At 37.5% G+C, this 24711-nt stretch overlaps 1 protein-coding gene across 1 annotated transcript; it reads right to left on the bottom strand.

The window, feature by feature from the left end:
• Window positions 1-12538: 12538 nt before the first annotated feature.
• LOC139696238 (membrane protein BRI3) lies at window positions 12539-23626 on the bottom strand. The gene is made up of 3 exons (XM_071594916.1): window positions 23276-23626; window positions 21490-21710; window positions 12539-13688 (listed from the first exon to the last, which is right to left on the bottom strand). The coding sequence occupies exons 1-3, from the start codon at window positions 23325-23327 to the stop codon at window positions 13557-13559; spliced, it is 405 nt and encodes a 134-aa protein (XP_071451017.1). The 5' UTR covers window positions 23328-23626; the 3' UTR covers window positions 12539-13556.
• Between the last annotated feature and the right edge of the window lie 1085 nt (window positions 23627-24711).

Genomic DNA, 24711 nt, shown 5'->3' with positions numbered 1-24711 from the left:
TTTGCTAACGCGTCGGCCGTCGAAGCTAAGTACCTGGTTAATGTCACGTGGCCAATTGACCTGCGCAAACGTAGCAATTGTGAAATGAAAGTAAATTCTATCTTTACGTAGTTGAGATGTTTACATTTTAATACTCCTTCATTGACGATTTCATATATTTTATTACCTGAAGAAATTAGGCCAAAGTAAACTGAAATCTCATAAAAATGAAAGTGATATAAATTCGCACGGTTAGGTTTTAATCTTTCAAATAAAATATTCTTATTAAAACGACAGTATATATCCCAAGAACAAGTAATAAAAATAAGCAAAAACTGTGAATAGGCCGTACAAATTAACTTAAGCTGTTTCCCCAGTGATAATATTGTGCTTTTCCTTATTAAATTTAATAAATATGTATTTTACCGGCCCTATGCTTTATAAGAGTTCTTTTGATTCAATTGTTCAGCGTCTCTGCACACCACTGTAATCTTATTATTGCATGTTTTGGAAGGAGGAATCCACTCGCTTTGGAAAATTTACCGTCCCATGTCATTATCCTAAACAGACCTCTTTTGGGTACTAATCCACCTGTTCTGGTGTATTACTTTTATTTATCCAGCATTTTCAGCTGTGTTAACTTCCCTGCCAGTTGCATGAGAAAATCTTGGGAGCCCATATACACCGTCTTCATGACAGCGAACTGGGATTTTACCCCATCAGTGTGTTCTTACTAAACCTTCAGCTTCAAATTATGTCTGACTAGGCACACACACGCAGTGAAGGTGGAATCATGGGGACCACATGCTTTTCCATCTCATGTTAAATAGGTTGAATGAAGCATTGGCATCCTTGTTCAAATTAAAGATATGAAAGGCCTAGCTAACTTTATTTCAATTGAGTATTTTTTTCATTTCAAAACATGCCAATCCAGAAAAAGGTGAAAGGGGTTTAGAACCACAATTGTTGAAAAGTTGAAATAAAAACCTCCAAGCCAGGAGCTGAAGAAAATTTCTCCTGAAATTTTATTTCCACCTTTGATAATTTCAAATGAAACTGATGCATAGGTAAAAAATGCAGGTTCAGATGTGATTTCATTATTTATTCACCCATATAACAAAACAGGATGGTGGTGATTTGGTAGAACCCTTTAATAATAACAAACAATTGTAGTAATCCACTCATTTAAGTTTTAATCTCAACTAATTTTGAAGTACTTGACAATTTTTAAGTGTTTTTGTTATTATGATTCATAGATGTAAAATTCTGTTCAGTCTGCCCTCTTCCCTCATTTAATGGGTTTCATCTTTAATGGGTTCCGTAAGGTGAAAGACAATTCAGTACTCGATTGAACTTACGAAATAAATTCAGAGCCATTTGTTTCAGCGCCAAGGTCTTGCAAATTATTTGCAATCCAATATAAAATGGTCGCTTGCATCATGTATTCTAAACTCGGGAAATAGATGCCAGAACTAGAGGACTCCTCCTCCTCACGGACAATACAGGATAGCAACTGTATGGTTATAGATAGCAAAAATCCCACTTGCCACCCGCAGCATTATGGGAATAACTAGTTTTACCCAAATGCATATACTTTCACTAATCTCGCGTGCTATGCTGTCAAACCCCTTCCCACATGACCGTATGGGACTGCCATTAAAGAATGAAGTGCTTGCTACAGTATTGCTTGCCCTGATTTGTTTGTTTTCAAGTTTCTCCTTCCATTCCTCATCTCTCTGTGGAGAGTAAGCCTACACTGCCTGCCTGCTGCAGTGCTCTACATACCCCACCGGTATCTTTGTGGGTGGAGGCTATACAAGGTGTGATCAAAAAAAGGCAGGACTGATTTTATAACTTGTTTATATCGACGGATACAGCTTACTCGAACTTGTCGCCCTCAAATTACATGCCTTGGCTGACGAGAAACCATTGCCAACGTTTCTTCCAGCTCTCGAACCCTGCCTGGTAAGCCGCCTTAGGGATCCTATCACGGCCGCCGCACAATTAGTTTTAATGTCCGCAATACAGTCGAATCGGCGCCCTTTCAAGGTTGATTTTAACTTTGGAAACAAAAGAAAGTCTGATAGAGCCCCGTCTGGAGAGTAGGGTGGCTGTGGGGTCCCGGAAGCCCCGGTTCTGGCGGAAAACTCTGTCACGATCAGCGCCGTGTGAGCCGGCGCGTTATCGTGGTGGAAACGCCGTGCATTGTTTCTACACATGACCGGCCTCTTTCGGCTCACTGCAACCCTCAGCCTCTTCACAACCTTTAAGTATAAATCTTTGTTGGCGGCTTGACCTTGAGGGACGTATTCTTAATGAGTCAGCCCTGGCCAATCGAAGAAACACACCAGCATGACCTTCACATTGGACTGGGACATGCGAGCTTTCTTTGGTCGCGGAGAATGAGGACCTTTCCATTGAGAAGACTGGGCCTTAGTCTCAACATCATAAGCTTAGACACAGGTTTCGTCACCGGTTACGATGGTTTTAAGAAACTCTGGGTGGGTATTGGCTCGATCTAGGAGTTCCTGACTAATGTCCACTCGTGTTTGCCTTTGTTCATCAGTCAGCAGCAGCGGGACGAATTTTGATGCGACGCGTGTCATGCCCAAAATATCTGTCCAAATTGTCTGATTGAATCTAAAACTAATGTTCACTTCCTCGGCTATCTCCCAAAGAGTTAAATGGCGATTTGCCCGCACCAAATCGTTCGCCAATTTGACATGGTAGGGATCTGTCGGAGTGGAAGGCCGCTCCATACGCGAATCTTCATATGTCGAGGTTCTATCCTATTTAAAACGACTTTTCCACTCACAACACCGGCTTCGACTCAAGCTCTATTTACAAAGGCTTGCTGAATCATTTCAAATGTCTCCGTAGCACTTTTGCCATGTTTGTAACAAAATTTCACGCACACACACTGTTCCTCTAGCTCCTTCATTGTTGCCGTTGCACGCGGCGACGAACAGGTTAAGACATGTACCGCTGCTGCTGCGTAACGACCCCACGTAAAAAACGTAACATCTCTCATTTAAGTCATCAGATGTGTCGCTAGATGGCGCACTGTTTCTCGTTTCTATCCGTTGAACGGTTTGCGCAGAATAAAATCACTCCGGTCTTTTTCTGATCACACCTTGTAAGTTGCATGTGTGTGAGTTTAGAAGGTTTTAGCATGAATATATATGCCTCTGTGGGTGTAGGTTTGCATTGAATTGCATTGCATTGCATGCGGTTTCACTCTCTTTTACAAGTGGTGACCTAACACCCGCCGCCACATGCCCTTGTTGCGGCTTGCAAGGTATTATGAGTTGTAGATTGATCTTGAGGCTTTTGTTCATTCTGCTTGAGTCATGAAAGACAGGTTGTGCTAGTTTGTGCTAGTACCCACACCATGCACAAAATTCCCTGGCATTTACTGGCCAATTTTAGCCAGCCAGCCACTTGCAAAGCAAAGCACATCAATACTCGGGCCTGATTTTATTGCTCTTAGCAAGTTAGTATCTTTTGTGAAGGGATCCCCATGATGACGAGCATTCCATTGCCTTACACAAACCACTAGGAGGTACATACGTGTTTCTGCATTGTGCTAGCACAAAGTTTTTTCTCATAATACTAAACACTTATTGTCCATTCATCAGAATGAAAGCCAATGATATCAAATTTACCTACCATTGCCCATAGTTATTTCCTCATGAACCTTGTATATATGTACCTATATCATTAAATGAAGAACACGATGCTTATTTCCTCTGTTCTTTATTGACGTACAACTAGTTTCAGACCTTAGGCGTCATCATCAGGTACCAATTAGTCTAGTCGCTGTCCATTTATATACCATTCATGAGGGAGAGGGAGGGTAGGAGGGGAAAAAAGTGGGGTTTGCAATTGGCGTGGATGGGGGAGAGGGGGGTTAAGCATCAGGAAAGGTGATTGGTGGGTTCGGGGGGGGGGGGGGCCTTTCTGTGAAGGAAAGGGATACTTCCAGGATTGGGGAGAGGTATTCAAACAATAAATTGTTAACTAAATGACCCATTAATTTAATTAATCAGGAATAATACATTGTGTTCTTCATTTAATAAACATGATATTCCACAAAGTTGAGCCTGGAACAGTTGAATGTACCCATATATTATGATGAAAGCATCTTCCCTGAAAACTCACTTTGATATCCATATCTTTGGTTCTGAAAGGGAAGAATCACTGAATCTTTGTATTTCTTACTCATTGGAATGGAAATTCTTGGACTTTATTTAAATTTTGTCTAAGACCATGGCATTGCAGGGGAAAACTGAATCCACCAACATGAGGGATACATTGGAAAGCAACAATTTATTTTACTAAAGGAAATCAATGAGCTTTAATAGAAAGTAAGTCCTATTTGAAGGAAATCAGTATACCAAATCTGCGGAGTTCATTTATTGGAACTTTTCTCTTTATTATACTGAATGGTGGTTTTTCTATATTCTTGATGATGACCAACCACCAATTTCATCGGCCAATTCAAGTTGCATTGCATCTAGAAGCCGAAATGCTTTAAAAATGCACCGTGTCAAACAGTAGTGCTGAAAAAATGCATTGAATGCTTAAGTAATATGTTCAACTGATTTTCCATTTTATATCTATGGCAAAAATTGACAGCTTGATAAACCCCAATGATATATTCATGTTTGATATATCCATATTACTTGCAAACAAAAGCTATATATTTTTACTGTCCAAGTGAAATGGAAAATAAAAGGAAATAACATGTTTTGGCCATTACATTGATGTCAGCCTTTAAAAAAAGATATAGTGTTTTCACTGAAATACTTAAAGCATGCTTACTTGTTTGTGAAACACAACATATTTTAGATTTGCCTATCAACTTCCTTTTTGTCCTCCAGCATGCATACATTACATTAACTACTAAATTCATCTGAACTATAGGACTTCCAATTATTTTTTAGAAGCAGATATTTCATATTTCTGATAAAATTTTACCACATTGGGCTTTGTAAAATATTTATTTTAAAGAATAATTAGTGTATATTTGTTGCACTGTAGGATATTGACTGCGAATCCAATTTTATCTATGAAGATGGACTAGTGTTTTTCTGTGAAGATTATAGCCCATTATGTTTCAGGAGCACATAAGGCCCATAAACTACTCAACCCCATCGACTAAAACCTTGACATGGTGGCAGAGCTTGTGCTTTCTGATGACACCTAGTGCTGCGCTGGTGGGTCAAATCATAATTACTCCTGGTGGGATCACAGATGCCAGGTCAAAGGGTTCTAGCCAGACAGGTAGCATGTGTTTCTCAGTGTGGCAGCTGCAAAAGGCATCCAACCGTAGTGGCTATTTGAGTGATGGTGTCACTGTATGAACACATGAAGAAGGCAATGGGAAACCACCTCAATTTTTCATCCCAAGAAAAAATGTAACATATCAAAGGGTCCTGGCAACAATTGTACTTTGCCAACTTGGCCATGTGCCATGCTCAGCAGCAGGAGAGCCAAGGCTTCCATGGTCATAATCTCATGAAATTCTTGTGAAGCAAAATTGATTGCAGGAGCACAGAAGAGAGTCAAACCAGTTAGAATAGGGACTTGGAATGTTAGGACAATGTTGAGGACAAAGTAAGTTATAAACTATTAAAGTAGGAGCTAGAGAGAGGAAATATTTATGTTTAAGGGCTGTGCAAGTTGGGACGGAAGGAAAGCGGGGATAGCTGGGGTGATAGTTGTAGAGAAATATACAGCAGAGGAAAAGAGAGCCGGCAAGGGGTGGCAATATTAGTGAACAAAAAGGTAGCAAGACGCATAGTAAACATAGACCAAGTGAACATCATCAGTAGGATTAAACCTGAACCAAGTAACAGGTTAAGTTGAAATGTAATGAAATAATTGACTTTGTAATTCCACACACTTTATTTAAAAACACACGACCCAGGTTTCGACGTTGAACGTCATCATCAGGTGGTCCTCATAGAAGCACGCTGGCTATATATACCTTCTGATCATAGGAGGGGGGGGTTGGTCAGAGAGGGAGGTCGGAGGGGTAAAAAGGTTACAATGTAGCTGGGAAGAAAAGAGAATTACATTTTTGATTTAGAAGAGTGGTAGGTCTAGGAGTGGGGAGTGGGAGGGATACAAAATTTCGTTGGCAAGATCATCTTTCCAACGGACACATTTCAAAATTTCTAACTGCTCCAAAGCATCGAGCCTTTGACCTTTTTCTTCAAAATGAATAATTTTTGTCACAAAGTCACTTTTGTGATCACTTTCGATGAGGTGTTTTGCAAAGAGGGATGTTATGTTCTTATTTTTTACACATGTTTGGTGTTCTTTAATCCTTTCTTTAAATTTCCGTCCTGTTTGTCCAATATACTTTGTGCTACAATCCGAGCACTTTAACTCATACACTCCACTCCTCTCGTTTTCGGGGACTTTGTCTTTAGTGTGAGAGATCAGGTTCTTAAGGCATGAACGACTGTAAAAGGCACATTTAATTTTTTCTTTAGGTAAACTTTTAATTACTTTTTGAGAAATAGTCCCAAGATATAGTATTCTCCGCCATTTGGCAGTGGGATCTTTTACATGTTCGGGGTTGTAAATGTGGCTTAAGGCTATTTTTGTAAGTTTATTCCGGTAAAGTTTATTTATTAGATCTTCTGAATACCCATTGTTTACTGCTAACGTTTTAATTACATTAAGTTCCTTATTTACATTGAATTTTGACATAGGGATAGCGGTCAAACGGTGGATCATTGCATGAAATGCCGAAAGCTTTTGGGTGAAGCAATGCCTTGAAGAGGAATTAATTAATTGGTCTGTATACATTTCTTTCCTAAAAATGGAATACTGTAACCCATCTTTGTCTTTACAGGGGATCTATGCACAGGGGATCAATGTGGGATTAGTTTGGGTGTAGAAATACTTGATGGCTTGATAGAGGGGGCATTAAGGTAATCAAAATCAAATAATGTATGAATGCCTGTTTTTATGGACTAATTTGTATCATTTACGAGGGAAGAATTAAGCCAGAAGATTCTCTTAGATCATCACTAGCCCCATCCAAAAATTGGAATGTGTGAGGTGAAGGAGAGGACTCTAGAACAATAAATTTGATTTTGCATGTAGCTAAAGGGGTACTTAGGATCATCAACAGAAGTAGGGTAAATGATTACTTAGGGGATTATCAGTTTGGGTTTGGAAATGAAAGACGGGCAAATGATACCTTGACAGTAATGGGATCAGTAATTGAAAAGAACATGGAATACAATCAGGATGTTTTTATTTCTTTGATAGATTTTAAGGCTTTCAATAGAAAAAAATTGGGAGAATAATCAATGTATGGTAGAAAATAGGAGTATAATAGAATGATATCCACACTTATCCACAACCTGTATGTATCACAGACTCTAGAGGGGCTATTGGCAGATGGAGAGTTGGATTGGGCAGTGTTAGGAAGAGGAAAAAGGCAGGTGTTCATTATCACCTGTGCTTTTCAATATGCAAATGGTAAAAGAGGTGTGGGAAGAACTGAAGAGAGGAATGTAAGTAGAAAGTAGGTGGGTAATTCTTAATATTAGTGTGGTTGTGTACGATCAAGATTTAGTCAGCCAAGGGGTCACAGTCATTGCTGAATGTGAGTCACAGGTATAGAATAAGAATCCATGTGAATAAAAAAAGGCTCCGAGGTGTTCAAGAAAGAGGACAGCTAATTCAAAGAGTAAAACAGGATGAACAAAACTAGAGCTGGTGGAACTATTTACCTATCTGGGAATTGTTTTATTTCAAAATGGTCCTAGTAGTAGGCAATGATAAGAATATTTGCATTAGGCAAAGAAACTTTCGCGAGGAGGGAGTTGATTACAAGGCTGTTGAGTGAGGATGTTTAGAAAAGACTTTTTTAAACTTTGATATGGATTGTGGTATTGTATGGCCCAGAAACGTTGTTGAAGCAAGACAATAGTTTTACATAGATTGGAGGCTGTAGTGGCTAATGCAGAAGTGGAGAAGGTGAAATTGACAGAAGCAAAAACAAAAGAGGAAGTGATAGGCATAGGAGGTGGAGGAGAGAGAATTATCGGCTGAAATCCAAAGGAGGGAGGAAAGGTGGGTATGGAGCATTTTGATGGGCGATGGAATGTGGTAAACTATGATTGATAAGAGGATGTTAAGCAAGCAAGGTAGGGGTAGGAAAAAGGTAGGCATGTTATTATTATTACTTTTTATTTACCCAGAGATCACCATACAAAAATACCAGGCGAGCGGTTTATGTTCATGATATAAGGCACGTCAAAAAGGAGCTCAAAGACAAGGCTCAATTAAGATATATAAAAAAAGAAATGGTGCTCACAGTTACATAATATTTGGCACATACCCATGAACGTTGGCTGTAACATGCACATGAAATATCAAATTCAGAAAAATCATTGATCACCAACATGAATCAGACCATGACCATTGCTGTAAACTAAGAATATGGACTTACTGGGAATATTGCTGAGATGTTCGTCAACCAAGTAGAACATATTACGCTGTAGATATATTTTTAATTTATGCCTGAATGCAGCAGTTCCCTTTGTATCCTTGATACTCTAGGGTAGTTTGTTATATAATCTGATGCCCATTTCATTGGGTCCTAATTTCAATGCTTTAGTTCTTAAATTCCTACAATGGATTCCATGCCTTCCTCTGGTGTAATGATGATGATAGGCAGAGTTAAGAGAATAGTTGCCAATGCTATTTTTTATATACAGAAGTAAAAACATAATGTAGATGCACAGGAGTGGTAGCAAATTTAATTCATGGAAAATAGGCCTTGATGGAGCATTGTGAGGTTTCCTGGTGATGCCTCTCATAGCTTTCTTTTGCATTTTAAAGATGGTTTGAGAAATAGTAGCAGATCCCCATAATATTATACTGTACGTTATATTTGAAAAAAAATTCCCATAGTATAAGTTGAGTAGTACAGTTTTACTTGTAGTTTCATACAGGTGTCTTAATAAGTAGCAAGTTGAACTGAGCTTATGTTGAAGGGCTTTTACATGCGTATCCCAAGAAATATTTGCACACAGAGAAATACCTAGAACTTTATATTCCGTCACATGCATCTGTCATATTCTTATTGCATGTGAAGTATACTATTTTACTTTTATTTACATGTAAGTCTAGAAAGTTGTCTACACACCACTTGTTTATTGCAAGTGAGACAGACTTAGATTTTTCCGTAAGGCTGGGATATGTTTGTGTTGATATTATTACATTTGTGTCGTCAGCATAGAATACTGGTATTATTCCTTCATTATTCTGTAAGCAGTTAGGTAGGTAATTGATGTTTATCAGAAAGAGGAGTGGCCCAAGGGTTGAGCCTTGTGGAATGCCTTTGTTAACTTGGTATGCTTCAGACGAATATTTTGACCCATCAACTGATAAAACTACTTTCTGAGTGCGATTGTGAATATAGGACTTCATCCAGTTTAGAGGCATTCCTCTAATTCCTATTCTATTGAGTTTAATTAGCAGTGGTTTACATCATCAAAATCCTTCGACAAGTCAAAAAACATTCCAAAAGTTTTGCATTTAGCATCTAATGAATTAAGTTTGCTGTAGACTGCCTGTCATATGGCAGTTGTGGTAGACCTTTCAGATCCATACTGAGAATTTAAAAGTAGGAAGTTTTTTTCGAGATAAGATGCCATTTGCATATACATGGCTTTTTCAAATATTTTAGCGAATGCATTTTGGGCGGCCATTGGTCTGTAGTTGTTCAAATCATTGACACAGCCATGGTTTTTATAAATGGGCACTACTTTTGATTCTTTTAATTGGGATGGGAAAATGCCTTGTATCAAAGATTCATTAATTAAAAATAAAAGGGGTGCTTTTATGGCTTCAAAACAATGAATAACAACTTTACCAGGAATTTCATCAGGGCCAGTACTGGATTTGTTTCTGAGTGAGGAGACAATAGTTTTTAGATTGGTTTCAGAACAGGGCTTGGCAAACATTGACGATGGTGCATTTGCAAAAATCACATTAGCTTGAGGAATAGTTGGGCAAGGGGCTGATATGTAGTATGTGTTACATTTATTAGCTAAAGATGAATAGCTAATGGCAGTGTTATTTTTAGGGTTACAAAGTTTTTGGAGAGTAAGCTATGGATTTTTCTTACCTCTACAGTCATTAATTATTTCCCATGCAGTTTTGGACTTATTATTGGAATTAAGTAACTTATTATCAATATAAGTTCTTTTAGTGGTAGAAATCAGTTTATGGTAATTATTTGGAAATTCCTTATAGAGTAACCTTTGTTCATGATTGTTTGAAATTTTACTGGAGATAGCAAGTTTTTTATAGATAATAGAATAAGCCATGACTAACAGATCTTGTCCGTCAGCCATGGCTTACGTTTTGTCCTATGAAATATTTTATGATGTGTTACTGGAAAACGCAATTCAAAATTGAGCTTGGAAATTGAATAAAAGTAATTGAAACCTTCATCTAGTGACTTAAGGTCATAGACGTTGTTCCAGTATTGGGAGTTTAGAAGGAGCAGAAAATGCTGCATATTTCCATGAGTAAGAGACCGCCTCAGGTAAGTTTTATAATTTAGGCTCTCCATTGGTTGGTTAGTATCAATACTTATTTTCACCATGCTATGGTCTGATATACCTAGGTCACTAACAGTTGTTACTACTTTTTCTTGGTTAAGGTTGGTCACAGGGTAATCAATTAGGGTGATGGATGTGGGAGTGACCCTGTTAAGATTATTAATAAAACATTCCATGCCGTAAGTTTTGAACAGATTCAGCAATTCGGATCTGTGAGGGGAGTCAACTTAGAGATTACAGTTGAGATCGCCTTTCAGCACGAGTATCAGGTGGTTTGCATTTAAGGAGCAAAAGAGTTGGTCCAGTTTCTTAATAAATGTATGAAAATCGCCAGTTGGTGATCTATAGATGGAGATGAGCAAAAGCAATCCCAATGGAGTTTCATGGAAACACACAGCACATTCAAAAGTTTATTCTTCCTTCACAAGCACGTCAATTGAGTCAACAGTACCCTTTATTCTACAATGCACAAATATGCCCACACCTCCATTTTTAAATGTGGTATGGCAGAATGAGGATACTAGGGAGTAATTTGAGAGTGAGATAACCATTAGCTTTTCATATTTTAACCAATGCTCAGTAATACACAAAATGTCTGGTTCACACTCATTTATAGCCACTTCCAGCAGGTTTACTTTGTTCCTGAGGCACTGAATATTAACTTGTGTGATAGTTAAAGGCTGCCTAATTTTGACTAACCCTTCGAGAAGGTCACGCAGGCCTTCAGAAAAAAATACCTACTGACTCAGACATGTTTCGGCCAAAAGTCGGGACTTTCCACAACATATTTTAAGTCTGCACCAACAGATACATGAAACGAGGCGTAGGTTAATAATGTACGTTTATTTTATTTATTACATGAAGTACTGAATATTCATGCTAGCAAAACATGCTTCCCTCCAGCCAAATTGATGACTCTATCACATACAATTCCCTCAGTGATTCTGAATGAAGTGGATACCTGCTTTTTCAGCAACACCCAATACTTTAAATTAGCCAAATTTAATGGCCACGCTTTCCCCTAATAACATCAAATATGAAACAACTATTGTGAGGACACTAACATTTATACAAAGATTGATGAAGTTGGAAAACTTTGGATTTTTACCTTGAATTGCATAACCATAATTATATTCATTCACATTTTTATAAATAAATTGATCTCATTTGTGTTGCTTTAGGAGTAATAATACCTATAATATATGTAAAATCATATTACATTATTTTTCAGGATAAGTCACAGACTGTATAACATAGGTATTAGAATAGAATGATTCAATTCAGGTATTAATCAATGAATGATATAATTCTGGTATCAATTTATTTATTAACAGACAATAAATCACAAAAATATTGTTTCCCAAATAATTGTATTCTAATTTTAGATATAAAATGCAATTTTTTAGATGCATTAGACTTTTAAGTCATTAAAACTCTTACAAATGTTTCATTTTTATTGTTAATTTACCATGACAATATAACCCAAGAATAAACTCACTCATTTCCACTAATACTGTTTATAATTACAGTTAATAGGGAGCTCAAGTAATGTTTAAAGCAACACTTCCCTAAGCTCATAATCCCAATTGTCTTTTTGTCAGGGCGCAAGTAACTTGAACTGATCATTATATGGAAATATTACTCCACTGCTGATGGAACTCCACAAAATCTTGCACAATTAGGATGTTTCAGTAGAAACTCATGGAATAGTAAAATTTATTCCAATTTTTAACGTATCATTTGGATAGAATATTTGATGAAATGAAAATTTGAATGATAGCTATCAACATCTCAATAACATATAATTTGTGTTGTCTTTGCCAGCTTAAGGAATTGAGTTTTGCTGAAAATCAATTAGTGAGATGTGGTAAGAGTATCATCTGCTGTTGGTAAGATATATTCGAGTTGAGCAGATATAATATCATACTAATTCCATCTTCAAAAGAACCGATTACGTGTACATCAAAATAAATTTAATTTTTATACATTCCAGATGCCTTCAGCACATTCCACATAGGCATAATACATCATCAGTATTTATCATACATACTGTGGCTAAAATATAAAACCATAAGAGTACATACATATATGGAAGATATAATCAACTAACATTCACATACAGATATCACATTGGAATAAATATAATCAGAGACAAATTGAACAAAAACCAGGGAAACTAAAAATATGTAACAAATGAATAAAATTTCATTTTAGATGGACAATATTTGGTCTCAAATAATTATTGTCACAATTGATCAAGAATTGCTATTTACAGAGGCTCATTAAAAGGAACTCATCTGGAGTTGCTTCCATGAGTACAAATTGGCAAAATACAATCTTCCACTACTGCTAGCAGGTGCAACAATAACAGGCCAATATACTATAATTCAAAAAATCTGTAACATTACTTGTAGTACTTGATAATTTATTTTGGATACAGTAGATCCAGAATTCAGACCACGGAAAACATGACCACCGTGACCACAGATATGATGTTTATATCCAAAGTTCCATAACAAAATTAATTTACAACTCTACAAAATAGAGAAATGAGTTAACTGCACCCCTATACCAACACCTAAGATTCACCTCCTCCAAATCAAATGCCTAATATTAATCACCAATGTTGAACATTTCACTCAATTTGGAATGTTATAACTGAAATTTTGTCCACAATTACATAAGGAAAAAATCTCGATGGAAGAGTGTACCAATGGACAATTGCTTAAATTTGAAAAAATAATCTAATAAAAATCTCATACAATCTAAACCAATAATTTAAATAAGATATTGGAATGCCATTCCTTCTTAAGCTTTAACATTAATTTCAAGGCAAATGTTCAAACATTTCACATGATTCAAAACTATTGCATAATGATGTCTGATGATTCAAGTTGTAATTCATGCTGGAGGCCAAGTTGTGAATCTTGTTTGAAGCATGAAACAAAGCACAAATACCAAGGAAATCAACAGTCTTCAATCAAAGTAAGCACCACAGTTGGAACACTTTTTTGTTTTTGTGGCAAGGCAGCAGAGGACACCAATGGGAAAGAATAGAATTGCACACAATATACCAAGTGCATTGTACTGGTCTTCAAGGACGCCAATCTACAATTGAAAAAGGAAAATTATTTATTAGTCATCATTTGATGGCATCAGATGTTATCACTGTGAAATAATAATAATCTTTAGCTTCCTTATACGTACAATAAGCATATGACTCTGTTATGTCAATAGATACTGTTAAACACTGTTATTTAGTTTCAGGATTTAGCCTCTAGTGAGGACCTACCAAGAAAAAGTTACTCAATTAATATGGCAGTGCTTTATTTTAGAAAGAAACACGGCAGAATAAAATTCCATCAATCAATGTCATTGACAAAATTGGTACTTAAAAATGGTAAAATTTCAGTTTTACCATTTAGGTCATACATTTAGAACATAAATGGTTGACAACAACAGTAATAATGCTTATCAATTAACTTGATGAATTAATAATTCAGGCAACAACCTATCTTTTCACATTCACATACTGAATACCATACAAGTCTCTCTGACCTGCTAACTGCAATCATTACAGAGTTCTTTCGGGTTTTGAGGCTTCATTTCTTTCAGGTTTTTGAATTTATTGGCTATATTTTGAAATACATGGGCAGGTCAGGCTGTGTTCAAAGAAGATGAGGATACAATCGTATGGAGCGTGGAACTCTATGGATCAGAATCATGAAGCCATCGGAAAAGTAGACCAGAAAAGACCAGAAACCTGGTGCTGGAGGAGGATGTTTAAGATCAAATGGACGGATAAAATAAGGAATGAAGAAGTATACAGAAGAATAGATGACGAACGGACCTTATGGAACACCGTAGAGAAAAGAAGAACCAGAAGGATTGGCACCACACCCTCAGGCACAATGGATTCAGGAAGAATATAATAGAGGGGAGAAGGCCAAAGGATAAATTCATGGGACAAATAAAGACGAAAGTACATTGCAAAAAATACCAGCAAGTAAGCCAATTGCAAGCATCAGATAGGGTAGGATGTGGAGGACTGCGGTCAACCAATCTTAGGATTGGACGACCAATGATGATGCGGCAGGTCAGACAGTCAAAATAAATTGCAGTAATTATATTAATCAGAACTTTAGATTACAGTAATTAAAGTAATCACAACTAAGTAACTACATAGTGTAGTGAGAAAAGAGTGGTCACGGTACATTATGTTAGGGGAAAGAATACTGTGACGCAAAAGACAGTTAAGTGCAAACCTCAATACTAATTAAATGAAGAATACAATGTATCTTTCCACCGTCCTTTATTCACGTACAACCAGTTTCAACGCATTGAAACTAGTTGTACAGGAATTAAGGACAGTGGAAAGATACATTGTATTCTTCATTTAATAAACATGAATTTCCACAAAGTTCAGCCAGGAGCAATTGAATACCTCAATACTACTTCACAAAAACAATGTTTTCAAGGAAAATAAACATTACTGATGTATTTGTGCTACCACTTAACCCTTTGCACTCTTTGGGTGCTTTTTTCTCTTGATTGCCTTAGTCTACCCGGGATTCAATTTTTTAAATGCCCCAAATTTACTGAGCGTGGCACTAGAATGAAAAACTGGAGTTTCTTTTCACAAAAACTTATTTATTTGGATTTTTTGACATAATTATTGATAAATTTATTGATAAACCATAATTAAACTCTATAATTTTTCATGGTATGATATTTTTGGAAGCATTCACCAACATGAAGACATGGTTTACATTCACACGTCTCACAGATATATATCGTCTCTCTTCCTCCTCCTTTGATTTTTTGGTCAGAGCAAACCGCACAATCTTCATGTTTTTTGTTCGAGTGAGGTGTGATTATATGGAGTTTTCCGTCTAAACGTTGCTCTATGTTTGTGGATGGTAATCTATCCCTGGACGCTTCTGTACCATCTCGGAATTCTCCAACGAGATTGTGCACTAGTTTCCTAACAAATTTCACATGCAAGATCGGTTTTTCATTTTTTCTTTGTTCGCATTCTTTATACATTATAAATGAATTTACAACACTGACCTCAGGCCCCCAGAAAAACAATTTACGCCACCGTTTTAGAGTTTTCCTCATGAAACAGTGGGTGCTCGTGTAATGATCCACTATATCAACTCCCCCCATAAACTTGGTATAATTTGTCACAACCTTGGGTTTGAAAACTATTTCATTCTCACCACGACGAACTCTCCTTTCCATGGACTCAGTCTCTGCAGTGTCCCACGTACTGAGCATTGTGACTATCATCTTGTCTTTCCATGCAAGGAGCATTACATTTTCATCCCCGTAAGCCACTGTCTCTCCACTGTCTAGCTTTGGATGTTTGATCACAGGTGGATTATCTTTCCTATTGGGCATTATTGTCCCTGTCAAGTGTGTTTTTTCCTTTAGCAATTCCCTTGCAAGAGTGACACTAGTGTAATACCTGTCAGTGAAGAAATGGTTGCCTTGAGAACCAGATACTGAGTTCTTCAATCTTTCATGTAGCTCTAAAACTATTCTGCTAGTGAAAGGGAGATCAGGTCTCACCAATGTTTCAGTTGTTATTCCACCATAATAAGGGACAAATGAATATATGTAACCAAATTTGGAATCTGAGAGGACATATAGACGAATACCCCATTTTGTTGGCTTTTTAGGATTATAGGTGATGAAGTTTATCTTTCCCTTGAAACCAACAACAGCCTCATCAACAGAAATCTCCCTTCCAGGACAGAATCTCTCCCTAAATTTCATTTCAAGGTATGACAAGAAGCAGTTTACCTTCTTGGTTCTTGTTCTCAAATCTTTTCTCGACTTTTGATCATGTTTCAAGTGTAACATCCAAAATATTTGCAAGACCCTTTCTCTTTTGAAAACAGCTCGAAAAAATGGTATATGAGACTCAAAATCCGTGGACCAATAACTCTCTAAGTTAGGGTGATTCAATACACCCATATTTAGTATTACGCCAACAAAAGCCTTCATTTCCGCAATCGTCACATCTTTCCAATTGTTCCGAGTGGATCGCCGCGATAGATCTTTCTGGCTAATTTCATGCCTAGCATACTCATTAGTTTCTTCCGTTATATTTTGTATCAATGTGTCAGTAAAAAACAACTGAAAAACTCTATTGGCGTGGCACATCCAGAAGGAACTTGAGGTCCAACACGTACCTGACCAGTGGAGAAGGGGATTCTGCTAGGATCGTGGTCATTCACAGATACAGCATTCCACTTCTCTTTTTCTGGTTTTCCACTATAAACACTACTTCCACTGGCCTTATGCCCGAATGCACAATACTATCACCTATAATTCCACCACTATCGCTTGAATATACAATTGTGTGTCTTCGTTTTGTCGGTATGAATTCAACATCACTGTCACTGTCAGTACATTCACCTTCATCTTTGGACGTTTTCCTTTCCATAGTTCCACTTGGACCGGCGACTGGTTCATCATCTCCAAACGCATTCTCAGATAACTCACTTTTGTCACTATTATATTTGTTAATAAATTCGTTAGTTTTGATGTACGATTCTTCGTCGCTGCTTTCTAATTCTTTGGAATACTTATCCATTGTTAGGAGGTGAAAATCGTTCAGAATGAGCAATTACTAGCTGGCAAAGCATTCGTCCAACTAAAGAGAAAGCATCTGTTGTAAGAGAACCCTCTGTCATTAGGGAAAACACCTGCGTTATGCTTCTAGAAACGTAAGCAAACCTCGGAGACTAAGATAAGGAAGGTTTTTTTACCACAGGAGGATGATGCAACCTCAAAAAAGCACGACCAAGGAAAAGTGCTAGGGTTCGAGTTGCTATGAATCAATGACTCATGTCTTGGACCCTCCTCAAACAACGATGATGCAACTTCAAAAAAGCATGACTCCAAGAAAAGGCCTAAGGTTCGTGTTTTACTATGAATATAATAGATCATATCTTGGACCCTCCTCCTCAAGATTCCTGACTATGCAATAGATAGGAAAAGAGCAGACAGAATGTTTGATGAGACAGCGGACACTAGGAAGAAAAGGAAATGAATGAGTCCAAACTAGAAAGCAATGAACTAAAGATTAGCTGACTGAGGTAACTTTACATTCTGGCGATCTTTTTTCAGACACCGATAATCTCTAAAAGACATTGCTTTACATTTAGCTGACTTCCAAATAATAAAAAGCAAACAATACAAATGAAAAAGAACAACACGGTAAATAGATTACAAAAAACATCTGCATAGGTGGTGGCATCCTTTGGAGACGGCATTTATGTCGACGACGACATAATCGGTCGATACTATTCATTTATAAAACAAGCCATGCTTTTAATTAAGCTTCCACTTTCCTTTTCCTTTCATGCAGATGATTACAAGAAAAGTTATTGGAAAAATAGACAAAAATCCCAATTCCCCTCGTGGTGAAACTCCGTGTCGAGTGTGGCTCGACATCTGAGTGCAAAAGGTTAATGATTTATAACCACTGAAATTAAATTTAAAACACTTTGCTTTTTTTATGTGGAAAAGCGAAGTGTTTTAAATTTAATTTCAATACGAAGAATTCCCACCAAGTGACACCGGAAACTGTTTCATTTATAACCACTATAAAGAAGATACTGTTTTTTATTAAGAAAAGTCACATCTCTAGTTCTTGATCCGTTAACACACTGACTGGGACACTGAGAAAATTATCCGCTAGATGGGTGCTGTGACTCTCGATGCAGTATCACAAACGCATCCGCATAGATATTTCCGAACATTGTTTGACTCCTTTTAAGAGAAACTAACTAGATTTTCTGTACCGGTTTGTAGCCACAGATAAACTTGGGTCCACTACTATATTCCAGAGAGAGAACAGCAGTCAAAGCAGTAGAAACATGTTGGTTCACCACCACCGAAGAAAGGAAGGGCAATACATTCGGCTGGAAAGGCGATGGATTCAGTTTTCTGGGATGCAAAACAGACTCTGCTGATATATAATCTTCCCACAGATTAAACAATTACTGGACAACACAACCCTAACCTCCTGGACCAACTAGAGCAAAAGATACATGAAAAAGGGCCAGGTTTGGCAAAGAAGAAAGTCATCTTTCATCAAGACAATGCACACCCACACACAAGCGTCATTGCCATGGCAAAAATACGTGCACTAAGACAAGAATTGCCGCCTCGTTTGCCTGATTTGGCTCCATTTAGATTTCCATCTCTTCCCAAAGCTCAAAACTTTCCTCAGTGGACGGGGATTCTCTTTAAACAAAGAACTAACTGCCAAAGTAGACAGGTATTTTGCCATTAAATGAAGAACACAATGTATATTTCCACTGTACTTTATTTTCAACACTTAAGCATCATCATATGGTACCTGACGACACCTAAGCACAATGAAACTAGTAATACGAAAATAAAGAACAGTGGAAATATACATTGTGTTCTTCATTTAATGAACATGAACTTCCATAAAGTTGAGCCTGAAACGATTGAAGGTATTTTGCAATTCTGAAGGAATCTTAATTTTCGAGCTGGGATTTCAAAGACATTGCAATATCTCAGGACCAAGTGCATTAGGGTACAGGGAGACTGAATTGAAAAATTAAAACATTTCACTAAGGTAATTTATTTCTATTACATTCCAAGAACTTTTCTAATTACCCTCGTATATTATCAGCATTCAAATTTTAAGTGAAATATAGGTCCTAATCACCTCCAGGGACTACAACCTTCACGTGGTGGAGGAGTTCGTGAGTTCCGATGACCCCTAGAGCTATACTGGCGGGAGTAATAATAATTGCTCCTGGTAGGGTCACCCATGCCAGATAGGTCGAAGGTTAGGAGCCAGACGAAAGGTAGTCCACGCAGCGTCTGTGCCTCAGTGAGGCGACTGCAATGGCGTCTGACCCCAGTGGGGCGGCCAGTAAGTGATGGTGTCACATTAAAAACACTATTGAGGAAGGCATCGGGAAACCACCTCAATTATCATTCCCAAGGGATATGATGGTCAATACAGAGATTTAGAGTCCTGGCAACTACGGGGCTAGGCCCAATCGGCTGTGTGTCATGCCCAGCAGCGGGGGAGGCAAGGCTTCCGCGGTCGTCATCCCACGAAACCCTTGCAAGGGAAAACCGACAGCAGTAGGACAGAAGACGCAGGAGAAGAAGACCAAGTCAGTTAGAATAGGAACTTGAAATGTTAGGACAATGTTGAGGACAGGAAAATTAGGGAATATTAAGCAACGGATGGGAAGGGGAAATATAGATATTTTAGGTCTATGTGAGGTGAGATGTAAGGATAGTGGGGATTACTGGAGTGATCAGTACAGAATAATATACAGCGGCGGGGACAAGAGCAAACGAGGGGTTGCCATAGTATTAAATGAAGAAGTAGGAAGAAGCGTAGTCGACATAGAACAGGTAACGGATAGAATATTACTAGTAGAGATAAAAGCAGAACCGACGAACTTGGTTATTATTCAGGTATACATGCCACCGAGCAACCATGCAGAGGAAGAGGTCGATAGGATATACGATCAATTAGTGGACATAATTGCATGTGTCCCTTCAGGGAAACATTGCATAGTGATGGGGGATTGGAATGCGATGGTAGGCGAAGGAAGAGATGGTGGTGAGGTTGGGGACTACGGTTTAGGCACGAGGAATGACCGCGGGCCGCGGACCAAAATTTCTCAGTGACCTGTGAATAATACTAGAAGACATGACATCCCAGGGGGAGAAAAGCAATCGCTGAAGGTCATCAGGGTATAGAATGTATGTGGTTCCAAGTTGGAGAGATTTTATTTCATTCACAATTAAGACATCGTTTTTAAAGGAAAAATATAAAGACATTAAGATGAAATTTTCACTTATAAGAAATGCCTTTGAATCAAATTAGCACATCAGTGTATTTTGTAAGCAACAAAAAATGAGACCCACACAGTGGCCATCATAACATAGCAGGACCAAGAACATGTTGGAGGATTAGGTCGATGAAAGTTACACCTTTTTGAAATCGGTCACTCTAGGACGTGGGGGCGTTTAAAAAACCTCCCATATCAGTGGAAACAGCAATTGGGCCACAGGCCAGAAGTTGATGCATTTGGATGTCACAGCTTACTTAAAATGGCCTCGCTTCGGCTCTTCAGGAGGAACATCTGTTCCAACTTTGTGTGTAGTGTGAATGCGTATGGTAGGAATCCCTTTTTCTTGGCTCAATTCCTTTGATATTAAGGTACTAGATTGCTTATGCACACAGGTGATAAGCTTAAGTCCTGGAAATGATAGTGATTTATACATCAAAAAACCATAAGAAGAGTTATGCGATTGTGGAATAGAAGAATTTTTTTGTATTCTTACACTCCAAACAGCAAAATTTGCACCATATTTCATGAGTGGTAAATATTTTTTACCAAAAGAATTGAAATTTTGCACAAAGTTTTTGGTTGTCTCTGGAATATAATATTTTTTTTCCAAAATTACTCAAATTCAAGACCCAATTCACTCATACAAACAGGATGGAAAAGAAGTTGGGTGAGTGGAACAGAGGAAAACCAGTGTCACTAACATGGGTCACTCAGAGAATTAACTTGGTACATCAGCTTCCAAGGAAAATATTTCTTCAATAATTTCCAATTCCCAAGATGAACTGTGAGAAGCAGGTAATGGAAAATGACAGTGCAAAGAGCTATTGAAGAATGAAGACATCAGTAGAGATTGTAATATTATGGAGAAATGCCAAAAAACGATTGTTGGGTTGGGTTGACCCATTATGAATTTTCAATTTTTTAGATATCTTCAAAACATGTTAATACATTTCACTGGCAAAGGCAATGTCATTATTAACTTGTTGTCATTCAATTCTTAGAGAACACATGACATAACATACCCATTGCAAACAACTTACCCTACATGCTGGACATGCATTAACTATAATGATAGTTTGTGGCACAGTCACAGTTCGAATGGCACCGTAACACGGTCCATTCCCACCCGGTCCACCTGGGTATGGTGCCGGACCAGAGTAAGGTTGATATCCAGGGGGCTGACCAACTCCAGTGGGGCCATGATCTTCTGATTGATACTGATCTGGTGCAGAATATGCTGGTCCATGTGGCTGGGTGTCGCCTGAAAAATAAGAAAACCACTATGGAGAAGCTTTTCAGCTTGGACTTTCTCTTCACACCTGCAATATGAAGGCAGACAAAAGTGTACATTATCGTACTCGAGTTTTATTTGTTCTTTTTCCTAAGCATGAATCATGAAGTGCTGAACTCAGGGAAAGATACTGATCAGAAATGGAAACAGCAAAAATGGGTATTTTATCAACTAGTAACTTCATAGTGATGGTAATGGAATTATGCGGCTTTAATGTCTGCAATATCAAAGAGTGGAGGCTCTCCATTTATTCATCTAAAATAAGTCTCAAAGTAACTTGTTGCCACATAATTGTTCTACGGATTCATAAATTTCATTTGATAATTCTTCGTGGAAGAAATAAAATCATGAAAATATAGGCGTAATTCTGATGAAGATAAATTAAAAGGATCACTAATGGATTTGATTAGCAGCCTTTAAATATTACTTCTCCACTTATCCTGGCCAGTAAGTAGGAAACAAAAGGGGCATGTTTGTCGTATCAAGGGACCAAAAGTTAATATCACTGGATATAAAATACCAAGCCCTGCCACAAAACCAAATGTAAAAAACGTTATCTATGAAGTGTCGTAAATCCTAGAAATCATGCACCTCATTCAAATAAAACAAAGTTTGTGAAAGTTAAGGCAAGGTATGGCGTTTTTTAATCTACTGGGTACAATCCTCGATTTCAGAGACAAGTTGCTGTGACGGTATTTTTAGCGGCCAGACATTGAAAAATTCATTAAGCTCAAAATTTTGCGCATTGAAATAAATGGATATGCATACGAGGTAAATATGCAGAGAGAATGAGGAAAGCAGGTTTGTTCAATGAACATCAAAATAAGTTTTCTGAATGCCCAAGTGACAAGAACGATGCCACCAGATTATGGAGTAGCTAGAGTGACCATAACAAGAAGGATGAACACCAATGTGCTGCATACAAAAGTGAATATACCAAACAAAGTTTTTAAGGATATGGAATGGCCATTTCCACTGCTTGTCAATAAATTTCCTTCTCCCAAATGGTGACTTGAAAGGATTAGAATTTTCAAAATAAAAATATACTTAGGTTTCTCTATAATTCATGTATACCACTATTTTGCTCATTTAAAGATAGTGTTTTTAATTAATCCAAAGTAATATATAAAAATGGAGATCACTTTTCAGAAGCACATTCAAAGTGACAAGTAAGAGGGAACAACTTAGTCATCTACACTTCCAAAATCTTAAGTGATCTCAAATTTGCCATCAAATTTTATCGCTTCTTTTGGGTGGGTACGGGTAGCAAACTGTTTTTGACATGCGCTCATTGCAAAATGGAGAACAGTTTACTAAATATATGTTCAAAAATGATTGTGTAGAGAGGGCTCATACAATATATACATACAAAAATAATGTCTAAATTTACTTCAGGCCTTGCCCTCCTATTTGATTCTAATTAAATTACAGAATGCAACAAGAAGTACCATATATACGCTAATATTAATCAAATTATTCGGGAATTACGCTTCCAACACAACTACTACTATGTTACGTAACATTTTCCCACTAACCTACAAGCGGTGTGTACGGCGGTGGAGGGTCGTATGGATCAGATTTTGGCATCGCAATTGCTTGGAAGAATTTATATGAACACGGTTAAGTGCGTTCACACTTAATTGGCGACAGGTCTTCGAAAAATCGTTCCTCTAGTCTTCGATCAAGTAAAAGTTTTAGATTGTCACAACAAGAATTGAAGCACGAAATTTAAGAATGGAACATTCAACCCAAATGTAATACGTTAATCTTTCACTATTCAATAGTTTTTATACAAGCGAGAATACAAATGATATAAGTTTCCAACACACGAGTCATGTGACGTACGATACGAATTCACTGCACCCTCGAGCCTAGGCCGGAGGGAAGAAAAATAGGCACACGAAAGGCGGAGGAAGTTACACTTTCGTCCGCTAGAGCGTTCTTCTGAGAACATCATTAAAGCGCTAGATTAGGAACTGCAGCGCATTAGACATTAGTTTGGGAAGTGATCGTGAGTGTAATGAAAGGTTGCAATACTTTAAATTAATACTTTCTATTTCAACCATACATTCGATCTTGTTAGACCTTTCATGTCTTCTCTTCAAAAGTTTTTTTTCCAATTAATTCCTCTTGAAAGTATCATTTCTTGTTTTACGTTGATACCCACAACGTAAGTTACACGTAGGTATAGGAGCCTTGTCCAAATTAATTCCATACCTTGCTCAAGCAAGAAATCAAAGCAAAGAACAAAGATAAAATCTCTGAAATAATATTTGCTCGGGTAAAAAAATGTCTTCCCCATTAATTTTTTCTAATTATATTGATGAAGGTAAGGTATTCTAGATACAGCAATGGGAAGTGTCTTGATACGAAAGCTGCCCAATGTGACATATATGGTTGAGAAAATGATTAGATTTGTTTTAATGGCGATAGCCTAAAACATTTTGAATTCAAGATGAACGCTATTTACCTAGGCAAAAGGAGTTAGTGGGCCTAGCTATGAATACCCGGTTCAGAAATCCTATGTAAGTACCAAGACCTCTGATGAAAAATTAATTTTGCAGCTCTGAAGTATTTTGTTATCGTGGGTGATAATCCTACGCACTACTTGTTTGATATTGATGATAACGGTAATTTTTATCTATTTTATCTTTCGATTCTTCATGCTGATAATCTTGCAGTCACAACGACCCAATTCACTTCAATCTAGTCATCTGTTTAGAAAAAAATAAGATTTTACAACTTTAGAAACAACGTAAGCAATTTTTTAATACGAATAAATTGTTTTCTGGAATTGGTTAAATATATCCTTAACTTCTTTCTACGAAATATCTATTTAGCAAGTTAGCTGGCAACCGAATAGCAAGCACGCACAGTTGGGTTATCGGGCCGGGTTTGCATACATCGAAAATATTAAATGCATTGTAAAGTGGAGGCTCATTTCATTTTTCGTTTTCTTTGCTAACCTGCC

Source organism: Hetaerina americana, unplaced genomic scaffold (assembly GCF_022747635.1).
Source record: "Hetaerina americana unplaced genomic scaffold, ioHetAmer1.1.p SCAF_1, whole genome shotgun sequence".
Classification (NCBI taxonomy): domain Eukaryota; kingdom Metazoa; phylum Arthropoda; class Insecta; order Odonata; family Calopterygidae; genus Hetaerina; species Hetaerina americana.
Note: the sequence above shows the minus strand (reverse complement) of the source record. Positions and strands in the feature narration are given on the sequence as shown.

Excerpts from the sequence above, each read along its gene's own strand:
- LOC139696238 (XM_071594916.1), bottom strand. The coding sequence starts at position 23,327 with ATGCCAAAATCTGATCCATACGACCCTCCACCGCCGTACACACCGCTT. Across the intron at positions 21,711-23,275 it reads GCCGTACACACCGCTTGTAG|GCGACACCCAGCCACATGGA; the intron begins GTTAGTGGGAAA and ends CTTATTTTTCAG. Across the intron at positions 13,689-21,489 it reads ATGCATGTCCAGCATGTAGG|ATTGGCGTCCTTGAAGACCA; the intron begins GTAAGTTGTTTG and ends TTTCAATTGTAG.